Source organism: Mastigoproctus giganteus, chromosome 2, assembly GCF_048544385.1.
Source record: "Mastigoproctus giganteus isolate SK-2022 chromosome 2, ASM4854438v1, whole genome shotgun sequence".
NCBI classification, from domain to species: domain Eukaryota; kingdom Metazoa; phylum Arthropoda; class Arachnida; order Uropygi; family Thelyphonidae; genus Mastigoproctus; species Mastigoproctus giganteus.
This window is the reverse complement of record NC_143576.1, coordinates 271,969,001-271,982,672: the sequence shown is the minus strand read 5'-3', so window position 1 is coordinate 271,982,672 and position 13,672 is coordinate 271,969,001. Positions and strand designations below refer to the sequence as shown.

The 13,672-nt window shown below is 41.0% G+C and overlaps 1 protein-coding gene across 1 annotated transcript in view; it reads right to left on the bottom strand.

The window, feature by feature from the left end:
• LOC150090473 (immunomodulatory peroxidase-like) overlaps nucleotides 1–13,672 on the bottom strand; it is a 400,214-nt gene that overhangs the window by 75,406 nt on the left and 311,136 nt on the right. The window contains exon 9 of the mRNA XM_090390327.1: nucleotides 5,259–5,394. Within this exon, the coding sequence (XP_090246453.1) occupies nucleotides 5,259–5,394 (136 nt within the window). The remainder of the gene's footprint in view (nucleotides 1–5,258; nucleotides 5,395–13,672) is intronic.

The following is a 13,672-nucleotide window of genomic DNA, read 5'->3' as shown; positions in this document are numbered from 1 at the left end:
TCTGTGGTGCTAGTTGCGGTAACGAGATCTGGGATTGCTATGAATCAGGGTACCATTGGTGGGAGTCCTTTCCATTACTTCTATATCGCTGCCCTTTATGCCCGAGATATGGCATAACAAGAGCTCCAGCAGGCCAGATTTCAGGATTGAAGAGTGCTTCAAAATCTGCATCAGCTACATCGATCTTAAAGGAGGCGTAGGTGGGATATTTTGTGGATAGCTTGGTGACTCTACCATTCATTTTGAAAGCAGCAAGAAGGTGTTCCACATCATCAGCTGTGGTAGCAGGGGAGAGCCTACTAATGAAGACATTACGGAATCGCTTGCTCATCATTCCAGTGTTCGCAATTTGCATCTTGCTGAAGTGCAAATTGGTTCCAATAACTTTAAGATTGGGGCTCAGTTCCTTAAGAGTTGGATTGCGGGTCAGTGTTTGTTCTTTTGTTCGTTGGCTTGCAATCATTGCATACGTTGTAGTGTCTCTATGGGTCTTTACATTAGATGCAATCGTAGTCCCTGCATAATGGTTACCTCTCACGTTGTTTGAAGCGGAACTACAATTGCGATGTACTTCAGCAGCCAAAGCATTATCCGGTTTTGAGCGCGAGGACCCCATATGTGAGTTTTGTGATCGCGAATAGGTGCGATTTGGCAGATTCTGCTCCTGATGAATTCTTTGGGTCTTCTGTGAGGCAGTATTTCCTGAGTATCCGTTGGCATCTGCTGTGATTTCAATATATACTGGTCTAGTGCTACGTTCAGGGCACACAACTTCAGACTCACATGTTGTAAGAATGGGGGCTGGAGAGGGGTCATGTGGTAATAAAGATGGGGTGGTTTGGGTAGGAGCTCTCGGTTTCGCGTGAAAGTGTTCGTCCGGAGGCTGCTGCTCATGATGGTTAGTTTGAACAGCAAGATCACAAACCGATTGCTTCAGGTCCTCAAAATTTTTCCGCAACACCTCCAATGTTTTGTGTATGCATTCATTGTGTTCTCGTAGTCGCTTGTTTTCCAGCAGTAGGTCTGCGAGGATATTATGAATTGGCGACAGCTTTATACATAGAGTTGTCTCAATATTTGTGAGGAGCGAGACCAGGAGTGGACTGTGTTCGAGTGATGTTTGATTAATTATTGCGGAGATCTCTGTTGATAGGTTGTTATCCTGTTGGGAGCTACTAGATTTTTGCATGATGAGATCTGAATGGTCATTTTGTTCTTCCTGTGATGAGTCGGGTGTCAATTCCACATGTGCATCTGGCGATGTCAATTTTTCCGTGTCTACCTCAGGTTCGGGTTGGGTCCTGTGCTCAGGTGAATCCGAAATTTGGTTAACATCGTTAAAAGTTTCACCAGTTGTTCCGAGTGAATGCATATAATTTTCTCCCTTACAGGGGGGACACTGCCAAAATTTCCGTCGCTGCTTTCCGAGCCTCTTTAGGTCCAACGCGAGACATTCGCTTCCGTATGTCTTGAGACAGGAAGTACATTTTATAGCTACGTCCGGAACAATTCCACAAATTACACAGCTATCATTATTTGGGTGATCTTGCTTTAAAGGCATTTTCTGATTTTAGGCGCAGATAAAAGGATTACGAGTGGGCTGGAAAAGAGTTTACAATTGTGTTTAGTAGTTGCCTTAACTACGTATCGTATTCCAAGTGATACGTTTACCGATCAGATACAAAATAAGTCAAAATTTACGGCTTATTTTAGTTGGCTGGACTTGTTACTGTTGGATGTGGAAATCCGCTTGTACGAGGCGTGGATAATTGCTAGGAGGCAGTAAATGACGTGTGTTGCCATGATTACTTGACCGCAAGTACAAACCCATAGCGCATTTGCCTGACCTTGACCTGTAGCCGGAAGCGATAGATATCTCTGGTCAGCCGTGAGTAGCAAAAACAGCAAATTTTGCAGTATAAGAAAACTATAAATAATAAATACCTGGATGTCCAGGTCGCCACACAATGGATATCCTCTTGTTCAGCATCAGATTAGGAATACACCAACATAAAAATCATCATATAAACCTGAGCATAATTCTGTTAATTTAACTGGTTAACCGGAGCAGCAAAGACACACAGCCGTACAACTGAACAAACAAAGTCCCTAGATCTCTATGGCAAAATCGCAGTAACCTCACTAACAAAGGCTCCATTACTAAGAAGATTATACCGAATGTCGGACAAGCTTATCCCCTCTCTCCAGCCTGGTTTTCGCCCGGACTCCAAACCACCTACTATTGACCGAACAATCAATCCCATTGTATTTACAGGTAAGTTTTAATGGGGCATTTTAACTTCCCAGATATAGACAGGAACTTGAGGGTTGCACAAACACGCACAGTAGGAAGACTTTTGTGGATTTAATGGATGATTGTTTTCTACAGCAGCACGTTCGACATGCAACCAACAGCCTTGGTCTGATTAGCAGTAGTGATTCTTCATGCATTAAGAATCTGCAGATAAAGGAACCACTGGGTGGCAGTGACACAGTGTACTGATGTGGGATTTACTCAATGATGTATCTACCATCAGGGATAAAGGGAGGGGTTTTTGCTTTTGTAAAGGTGACTAGGGTGGTCTGAAACAGTTTTTAAATTGTTGTTGTTGTTGTTGTTGTTACTTGTTTTTAGGAGCATTATCAACTAAGGCCATATTGCTCCGGGGATATGCGGTGGTCATTCCGTGAACCTTCCGCATTCACCGTATTTGGTGGCCACGGGCTCGAACCCCGGTCTAATCAAGAAGCGTGTGCTATGCACTGCTACAACTGCCCGCCTGGTTATGGAGGCGCCAGTTTTTAAATTCTATGCAGTGCGATCAATTGATCATGTTACCAGCAGGGAATTCTAAATGGGATTCATTCATGGAATTAATCATGGAAGCTACTAGGCTTTTCCTACCAACTAAGAAACACTCTTCAAGGTTTAGGCCTAAATGGATGTCGATCTAATGAGACTCGTGGCATAGAAGAAAATTGCATGGAATGCATATAAATTATCAGGAGACACAGATGCCCATGGTAGATATAAGACAGTCTGTAATCGTCACAAAAGAGGATAGTCAAGCAAATGAAGATTACGAGAAATCTTTTGCAAAATTTCCGATGAAAAACTGTAAAGACTTCTTTACTTATGTAAATTCTACAAAGAAGGGGGATGAATCAGATTGTTCCACTTGATATCGATGGTTCTACTGTTGATCATCCTGCTCAGATACTGACAAACTGAATGACTATTTTGCATCTACATTCTCACATGACTAATTCTGCAGGGAAGTGGGGGCCACAAGCTTATCAAAACTCTAACAGGGACTCAAGTGATTCTGTAGTAACTGAGAGAAAAGTGGAAGAGAAATTGTTGAGGTAAAACATAAGAAAGAAACCTGGGGTTGATGGGATCTATCTGGTTATATTAAAGGAGGCAGCAAAGAAAGTAAGGAAACCCTTAGCCATGATTATGAGAGCATCATTGTTGGGATCTATCCAGCTATTTTAAAGAGTAAGCAAAGGTAGTAAGAAACCCTTAGCCATGATTATGAGAGCATCCTTGCGCTCAAGGTAGGACCCGACGGACTGGAGGTGTGCCAATGTGTCCTTAATTCACAAAGGGGATCGAAGGGTAATACGAGTAATTACAGCAAAGATAAGGAACTGATTATCCTCTTGAATAAGGCAATGGTCTGGTCACACCTTCAGTAGTGCATGCAATATGGAGGCCTCATTTTAGGAAAGATGTAGAGTGCTGGAACGAGTACAGAGAAGGGCAACGATATTATTGGGCGGAACAAAGGGCTGCTGTTACCAAGAAAGGCTTAAATTATGCAAATTTCAGAGTCTGACGACCAGGCTCCTCTGAAGTGATCTGAAGTGATATGTAAGGCCTTGAATGGTTTGAGCAAGTTTAATGATAATGGTATTCTTCCTCTTGCTCAGATTCCGCACCTGAGGGTCCCAAATTCAAATTGAGGAAAGGAAGTTGTAGAATAGATGTGCAGAAATTTGCCTTTAGCCAGCGTGTGGTTCATTGCTGGAACAAACGTCCATCAAGGGTGATATAGACAAACAATTTGGAGTGAATGGATGGGTGAAACGAAAAGTTTTTTTTTTCTTTTTTTTTTGGCTGATGCTATATAAGCTTGGTTTCTTGCACCAAAACCAAGCTCTATGCAGCATTACGCACGAATACTTGACCTTCAACTCATTATCCGATATATCCAACATTGCCTTTATCCCATTCCATTATGTTCCTCCACAATCTGGTCCTCAGAGCCCAAATCCTACTTCATCAAATTTCTCTGACTAGAGTAATGAATCCTGAAATGGCTTAATAGAACAACAGGGAAGCAGCATGCCATCTCTAGATTGGGGCTCTACTCGAATTTACACGTGATGCCTTGGAAACAGCAAATTGCTGCCCAAATTTTCTAACTCTAATAAACTTATAACCGCACTCATCGATGCCACATAATCGACGATATCGTCAGGACTACCCGGACAGCAGGACGCTACAAAGCTGACCCTCGACTTTCCCTTGAAGGAGGGCTAGTCAATCTAGGTCGCGTCAGCAATATGTTTCCCGGAAATACAATCCCTCTTATCAACAGACTAGACACTGATCTCGACAAATTCCGTGACTCAAAAGTAAACAGATCGAAGAAACTGAAACTGCAGGAAACCTTAACACGGTTGGAGCTGTGACATGTAATCAGCGGAAAAGGCGGAGAAACCAGAGAACCGAGATGTGTTCAGGTTCTCCCCTGACTCCTGCTGCTACAATTGTGCCTGAATTTGTCAAGTTATAAATTCGTGTGCTTTTAATCTGCTACTTAAATTTTTAAATATTTCTTATTTATGGCAGTTTTTTATGTAAGTTTACCTTGTAAACGCTACTGATTGTTAAAATTGATTTATACAGTATGTGTTTTAATTAATGTAAATAATTAATTGTATTACTGATGGCCCTCCTGGCTGAATGGCATGTAAGGGGTACAGACCATATTTATTGTTTAAATAAACTGATTTAATAACTAATAAATAGCTTCTACTAATGCTAAGGTATTTATATATTATATAATATATTTGATGATAATATAATATGTTCTTATATTCTGCGTTGTCGTACAAATAGTAATTTTTGTTTTATTTTATATTTACATACCGCATAGCCATATCTTAATTAAACTGCTTTTGCTTTCACCTACTTTCGACGTTTTCTGCGGGGTTGAAGATACAAATAAATAAATAAAACAACTCACCTGGTTTCGAAGTAGATCTGGTCGCCATTCCAAATCGGGTTGAGTCGCTTCAGTCGCTCGGCAATACGGTTGTGTTGACGCAGCCAAACGATGTGAAACGAAGTGAGGGCGGGGTGTTGGTTCACGCGAATATCGCCTAGGAATAAAACGAGAAGTTTGAAAGAACGCAAAAAAAAATTCATCCAACTACTGACCGGAAATAAGCCCAAGTTGCAAAGCGCCACGCGTGTCTCATACACAACAGAAATTGTGGGAAAATAATCGAGTATTAAACAGGAACGCGGAATAAATTCGGGTGAAGACAAAACAGTGAAATGTTAGGAGGCGACAAATTGTAAATGCAATATAATGAATGCGAATGGAACGGACCCTGAATGAACTTTTCGTTCACTGTATTTTGATTTACCTTCAATCTGCATCTGTGTTGATTCTTATATTAAAAATTTGGCATCCGGTACCACTGGGCATGGCCAACGAACGATCGAAATGAATGACGTGCTGCTTCTTTTGTTTGAATCCGTATCGAAGTCGCGTTAAAATCTAACCTTTTTTTACTAAAAAAAATCACTAAACAAAAATGAGAGTCAATTAAAAACATGACCCTTCCTATAATTGTTTTTTTTTTTTTTTTCCTTCTGATTGCAGTTATTTTTCCCAGTTCCTTTACCTGTAACACGTCACGTATCTCGTAAGGGAGGAGCAATGACGTATTTCAGTTCGTAGGCCACGCACAGTGACTAGCAATTCCCCCTTCCTGTTCGCTGTAGCCCTTGAACGCTTTCTTGCATCACGGGACTTTCTGTTTTATGCGGGCGGCATTAAATTCTACCTAACATCATCTAATCCTAATTAAGCAGCTACCATCAATCAACTGGCCAATCAAAAAATACAACTAGAAATGTATCTAGATTCAATCAGTCTAGAACTTAATCTTGCTTAATCAGCTCAAATTACCTTTATAAGCAAAAGGTTAAGGAACAACATATAAATCTGTATCGCAGGGTTACCTGTAGCCAAAGTCATCTCACATAAGGCTTAACGGGCATCATTCTAGAGTTGTTTCGGACGAGATTAGATTAACAGCAGAACAAAACTCAATCGACATCATCACTATTCAAGAGCCATATTTTGCTAAAGGGCGAATGGGAGATTGTTCAAAGATCACAGGTTATTCTCTTTCCACCCGAGTAATCCAACCTGCTCACCAGCAACCGAAGACTTGTATTGTTGTATTAAACGACAAAATTGATGTAACTGTCATTAATGGTCTCTGTCACCAAACTGCAACTTGTATCCTTGTCACATATTCAACCGTGACCTTTTATATCATCTCAATATACTGCCCTCCATCTGAAGACTTAAATAACTCATTAAATTATTAAAATCCACATTGAATTTTCTGGGTCCTCATAATGTCCTTATTTCAGCGGATGTAAACGCCAAGTCTAAGTTTTGGTTCCGTGCACGCTTTGGTGCTCGAGGGCAATTACTGGAAGAATTTATTATTAATAATAATATGAAGATTTTTAACAGACCTCAACAGTTCACTACGTTCTCCAGCTTCTCCGGAGAATCAAACATTGATATCACTTTTTCAAATTCCTTCTGTAATCTAGCTATAACGATTGGACTGTACAGCCTAACTGGACAACAAGTGACCATCGGGCAATTTCTTTCTCGGTCTCCATACCTTCTCGTCCCTCAGATTCGAGTATCTGTGTGCCTGAGCACGTTCGCTTCTCAATTAATAACATTAATTGGGACATATTTGAATACTCTGTAAATGCTAATTTCTCCAAACTGACTAACTCTCATTTTGACGCCATGTCTGTGTCTGAAGCTGCGACACAGATTCAAAAAATTTTGATTAATGCATCATATAAATCATCAAGGAAAAAAACGTGTCAATTCCAGAACTTGTTCCTGGTGGTCGTCAGAATTATCTTCGCTTCGGAAACAGGTCCACCACGCTCGACGCACCTATCAGCGCAATCGTCATTTGTCTCAGGCTGATGTTCGCATCTTTTATAATTATTACGTTGATCTCAAGAAACGTTATGTGAAGGCAATTGCTACCAGGAAGAAGGAAACTTGGACAGAATTTGTGTACAACTCTGGTAATGCAGACCCGTGGGGGGGGGGGGGGTACTTTATAAAATTGTAAAAAATAAATTATTTACACAAGAAGTGTATGTATCGATCATATAGACCACTAACTGGACGGATTCTGTAAACATTATTCTAGATATTCTTTTTCTACAGGACAATGTGAGCTCCTACTGTGATTTTCACCCTAGTATTCGTTCTGCCAATTCTCTGTATGTTTCTTCAATTAAGACTGAGCCTTTTAGTTCCATCGAGTTGGACACAGCGGTCAAACAAGTGAAAGTTAAGAAATGCCCAGGGATAGACATGCTGGAGAGTACCTTTATTGTACGGCTCGCCAAGATTAAGCCCAGTATACTTCTACAACTTTTCAATAAATGTTTAGATGCTGGGACTTTCCCAGATCTGTGGAAGACAGCCCTTATCAAGCTGATTAGGAAACCAGACAAGCCCCCCCAGGAACCGAGGTCTTATCGGCCTATAGCCTTATTGGCCAAACTTGGTAAGCTATTAGAACGTTTAATTGCCCTGCGATTAAAGGGCCTCCGTAGCCGAGTGAGCGGGAGTGCAGTAGCACACGCTCTTTGAGTAGACCGGGGTTCAAGCCCCTGACTGCTGAATACGGTCGATCTGCCAACCCGCACTGGACCAGCGTGGCAGATTATGGTCCATTTCCCTCAGCATGAATTGTTGAGGAGGCTTCCATCCTGCAGTGGGTTGATAATGGCTGCACTTTACTTTTTTTTTAAACAACTTGATATTGGAACGGGGACTAATTGCGCCTAATCAATACGGATTCACTCCTGGAAGGTCCGCGGGGACGACCTTGTAGACTTCATTTCTTCTGTTGAACATTCCAGTTTCAAGTATACTCTTGCTATCTTTATTGACTTCGAGGATGCTTTTGATTCCCTTTGGTGGGAAAGTGCCCTCGAACGTTTACGTCATGCCGAATGTTCCCAGCAACTTTATCTTCTAATTAAGAGCTATTTCTCTAACAGATTTATCACCGCCAGATCTAAGTACAGACACATTTTGCGTCAGGTCTTTCGAGGGTGTCCTCAAGGCTCCATCTTGGGACAACTTTTCTGGAACGTTGTTCTGCAAGGTTGGATTACCCGAACCTTTGGCAACGTGAAGATCATGGCATATGCGGATGATTTGACAGTCCTTGTTGGTGGCAATTCAAGGTCTTCTATTGAAATATCCGCTGAGAAAGTTCTATCTGATCTTCAACAATGGACAGGTGAAAATAAGTTAAAAATTAGTTATACCAAGACAAAAATTATGATCCTTGGCTCTAAATTGGACGTTCGTCGATCAACAAGAGTTAAAATAAACAATAGACAAATACCTCTAATAACGGAAATAAAACTTTTGGGAATAACTATTGAGAGCAAGTTAAACTTTCACCCTCATGTATCCAATCTGCGAATTAAGATCAGAAATTTCACCGGCGCTCTTGTCAGAGTTTCCAGAACTGAGTTGGGTCTTTCTAGAACATGTTTAAGAATCTATTATAACTCTGCGTTTCTCCGTATGGTTACCTATGCTGTTGGCGCTTGGTTCCATAGGGTGCGGACTGTACAATTTCAATCAAATTTGATGTCAATCCAGCGTACAATGTTACTTTGTATTTTGAAGATTTGTCGAACAGTTTCAACACCTGCTTTACAGGTTTTAGCCGGGACGTTACCACTCGATCTCTACGTAATTTTCAGATGCTTATGTTATCCCTTGAAACGTCAGATTCCCACTCAGATCCTTGGTATTTCTATTAACACTCAAGTTGATATTAAAGCTGAACGAAAGAATTTAGCTAGAGTTGATCAACTTGTGACAGAGTAGGTGGGATGGCACAACACTGGGCAGTGTAATGCATAAGTTTTTTCCTGAAGTTGACTCTCTTACGGATAAAAAATCTACAGTCTCGTTTAGCCTTGATTTGTTTACCTCCTATTTGATATCAGGACACGGATCATTAAATAAGAAATTGTTTAAGTTTTGTTTGTCTCCTACGGAACTCTGCCATTGTGGCGGTGGGGAAGATTGGCAGCACGTGTTGTACACTTGTCCCTCGTACAATGAATTTCGAGTAATTCTGCAGAATGCGATTCCCAACTTTTTATCAGGATTGGAACCTAATTTTTTATCAAATGCCACGAGTTACCGCGCTCTTCAGGATTTTGCTAAGGCAACCTTCAATAAAAAGCTCGCAATCCTTTCTGCAATAACTATGCATGCGAATGTTTCAAATTCAGCTCAAGACTCTTCACCTTCACTGCAATGACGTCCATTTTCTCAACAAGATCTTCAATTCTGGACTTGTGCTCTTTGTGTTGTGTTTTTTTTTTTTTTTTTTTTGAAATTCTACAAGCGTCCTACAACTACAACTCAAATTGGCAATGAAAATTCCTGTGCTCCTTTGCTCGGATGGCTGTTAACTGACTGTGACTTTGTTATTGGTGATTGACTGTGACTTTGCTACTAATGACTACAGAACTTACTGGATTTAACCTCAACTGTTTATAAGGTTTGCGCCTACTTCTGGGCTTGTGTAAAGTTTTGTCGGTTGAATGGTACTGTTATCCTTAATTATTTTCTTTGAACTTTTTTTTTTATTTATGTTAATATGCATAAGATTACTTTCATTGTTTACTTTGACATTTCAAAGTATCATCTGTGTTTACCTCAATCTGCTGGGGTTATCTTTTGTACAGTATTTAATCTTGTATAGTTGTATATAAAAAAATTATTATTATTTTAGGGTTACCCGTAATTAAATATATTAACCCGTGTTTGTGTCTGTAAATTGCGTATGTTTTATGGTTGATTTAACTGTTTTGCTGGACGAAAAAATCTCCAGTTACTTGGGAGAAAAACCTTGCTATCTACGCCTGAGACCAACTAACTCAGCCACGGAGTGAAAAAAGCCCATTAAAGTTCCTCGTGTAATCGACGGGATTTGAACCCTGGCCTTTTCCACGCGGTGTGGGGAGGACGGTGACGATACCACTGTGCTACCCGCGCAGACTGTATAGTTGTATAAGTTCCTTATACAACTATACAATGTGTTGAATCGTTTTTGAGGCCAGGTGGCATCTTCGACTTGTGTCATCTGACATTCTGGGCTCCTTTGCGATGTATTTTCTGTAGTTTCTGGTGTTGGTTACCTGCTCTTGGATAGCCAAAATGAATCCATCAGTCTCGGGAAAGAGCGTCCTGTTTGTGACCCATGCATTGGAAGCAATGTTATTAACGTGATCTTGATGGAGGTCATTGTAGTTCTGCCGAGGAGTGTCTTCTTTGCCCATCTTTCTAACTTCGTTTCTTGTGTTGAAAGCAGTCTGGATGGGAGGGGGTTTTACCACATCTATTTTCCTAATTGCTTGTTGGACTGATGCTGTGTTGTTCTCGAAGTAATCTTCCGGTTAACTATCGCTGTTTTCTTTTGCCCTATCAGGTCTATCAAGCCTCTTGCTCCCTCTTTCCTAGCTATTTTTAGTCTCTCCACTAATAATAGCTTCGGGTGGTGTTGGCGACTCTTAGTCATCATTGTCCTTGTTTTTCGCATGATATCTTCTAGCTCGGTGTTAGTCCAATCTATGACCCCGAAGGGGTATGTTAGTATTGGGACTGCATAGGTGTTTATGGCTTTAAATGTGTTTCCTCCTTTCAATTTTGCATCAGCTGGCTTCTGAGTCTCTGATGATATTTTTCCGTCAGGCATTCTTCATTTCCTTGTGCTCTAACTGCTGACCCTGCATCATCCCTAGTTATTTGTAGGTCTCTCCTGCTGTCATAGCTTCGATCTCTTTATCAGTCAGCAGCTGGTAGTTTCGGCCAACTAATTTTCCCTGGTGCAGTGTGTGGGTCTTGCATTTGTGCAGATAAAATTCCACCCTGAAGTCTTTCTTAATTCTTCGGTGAACTGGAGTAGTAGTTGCTGGAATTGCTTATCGGTTGCCGCATTATTATTATTATTATTATTATTATTATTATTATTATTATTATTATTATTATTATTATTGCTGCTGTTATATTATTTCTCCCTGATTGGGGGATTCCACTCCGTGCCAGGTACTGCTAGGCTGCTGTGTAGGGTCTTGGGCACCATACCGGTGGTCGACACGATGATCGTTACTTCGTCTTCTTCTTATTATTATTATCAATTTATTATCCTAGGAAACTGTGGGCCACCCCGGGACGGCAATGTGCCAAGAGGGTGTGAAATTTACATATTAAGATGCGAGGAACGAGACGGACAATCTACAAGAGTACGTATGTGCTCGACCTGACATATTTACAGAGATGAACAGAAGCTCGAAATAAAAACGAAGTTTGTAATAAAGAGCAAGATAAATGCAGCAGTAAAAAAAGTCCAGATGTAGGTGAACGTCATAGATTCAATAGCTGGTAGCAGTTCTTAAGTATTTCCTTTCTGTAGAGCTAGTCCTCACAGAACTTATCAGGGAGGTTGCCTCATTTATTGTATATCTGAGGGCAATGGCCGGGAACATATCAATGTTTTTAAGGTTAAGCCGTAGAGGGAGGCAGGAATCGGGGTGTTCTCCTCTTGTCTTCTTTGGCACAGAGATTAATGGAGATATAAACGGAGCATCAATTCGACCTGTGATAAGCCGATCCAGCGTGAGTGTATTTCTTTTCGTGATGAGAAGTCTCCAAGGAGTTGTGCCTAGATTAGCGTGGAGGATGGACCTGGATATAGTAAAAGGATGGCCAACCATCCTGTTCACCCATTTGAGCAACCAATATTCCAGAGCTCCTGACGCACTGTCCAAATTGCCGCGGGCGTCTTTTGTTTCCTCCTGGTAAAGTGAGGGTGGAAGGTGAGTCCAACATTCCAGGTGAGGCCTAGGTTTGTATGGGAAGTTAATCTCTGCGCCTTTTCACCGCTAACGAAGATTTGTTCATTATTTTTGACTTTTTTTTGTTTTTAGTTATCGGTAGTTGAGCATATTTGGAAGGGTTCAATTTCAGCCCAATTGTGGCTAGATAGTTTTCCAGTTTCGTTATCTGTGTAGATTCATGTTGGTTAATATCAAAAATCTGATGAGGAAGATTTGAACTCACGAAGAACTTCAGATCGTAGGCACAAGAAACAAAAAGTTAGAGTTACATGCTAGGAAAGGTTACAAAACAGCTGTGCAGAGGATAGTTGAAAGCACACTTCCCTCCGGCATGCCTCTTGTCACGTCCAAGTTACCTGGATGCCGTTGATTGTAACAGAGAGATCTGGGAAGCAGAATTAACTCCAAGCTTTGCAGTACGGTATCTGCCAGACCGAAGTAGTACTTAAGTTGGGTAAACAGAGTTGGAAGGTATATTCTGCCATATGCCGATTTAATATCCAGGAAGATTATGTCGATCTGGGATTTGCTGTTCAGGGCTTGTTAGATTTTGAAGAGAGTATCTAGAAGATTGGTGGTTGTTGATCTCTTGGGAAACCTATATGAAGATACGCAGGCTTGTGACCAAAACATTGTTGGGCAATTGCTGGCTGTATCGCTTTTTCAAAGATTTTAAGTAAAGCGCAACTGATGGAGATTGGTCGTAGAACTTTCGGAGATTTCGGTTTCCTAATCTTTGGAATGGGCTAGACATATGATAGGATCTCCAAATTGATGGAACGATTCCAGATTGTAGGATTCGTTTGCGAAAATGTAAAGTATAAATTTTGCTATGTATGTGCTGCATATTTTTACTATGAATAGTGGGAAACGGTCTGGTCCTACAGTAGCTTTATTGGGTAATTTGTTAATGACATCAATCAGGGTCACTCTAGATATTTCTGTGTCATTCATCCGCGCCCTAGGTAACAAGTCCTTCTCTGAGAGAGAGGAAACTGGATCAATCACTTTAGCATTCTGATCAATCACATCATGACTGTATGATGTGGAAGAATCCTTCTACCCGTCTCCAACCGATCGAGAACAACTTGGTTTAGAACTTGCCTTTTCTTTTTCAGGAAGTAAGCTCTTTCTTTCTTAATGATGGTAAGGTCTGAGGAAAGTTGTGATTTCTGCCATTTCCGTTAGGCCTTCTGCTTCCTGGTGAAGACCAACTTGGTTTCCTTATTAAAACACCGATTCGATCTGCTACAAATCCTGACTTTCTTGGCTGCACCACTTCAATTGTTCGGACAAGACGGTGATGGCATTCTCTGTGGACTCAGTATATAGGCGCCACAAGTCAAATCCGTTCAGGCACTGTAGAACGATGCCCGGCTTCAGATATTTAGTTGAGCGGTAAACCTAGGCAATTTACTGGCATACTCATCCAGTAAC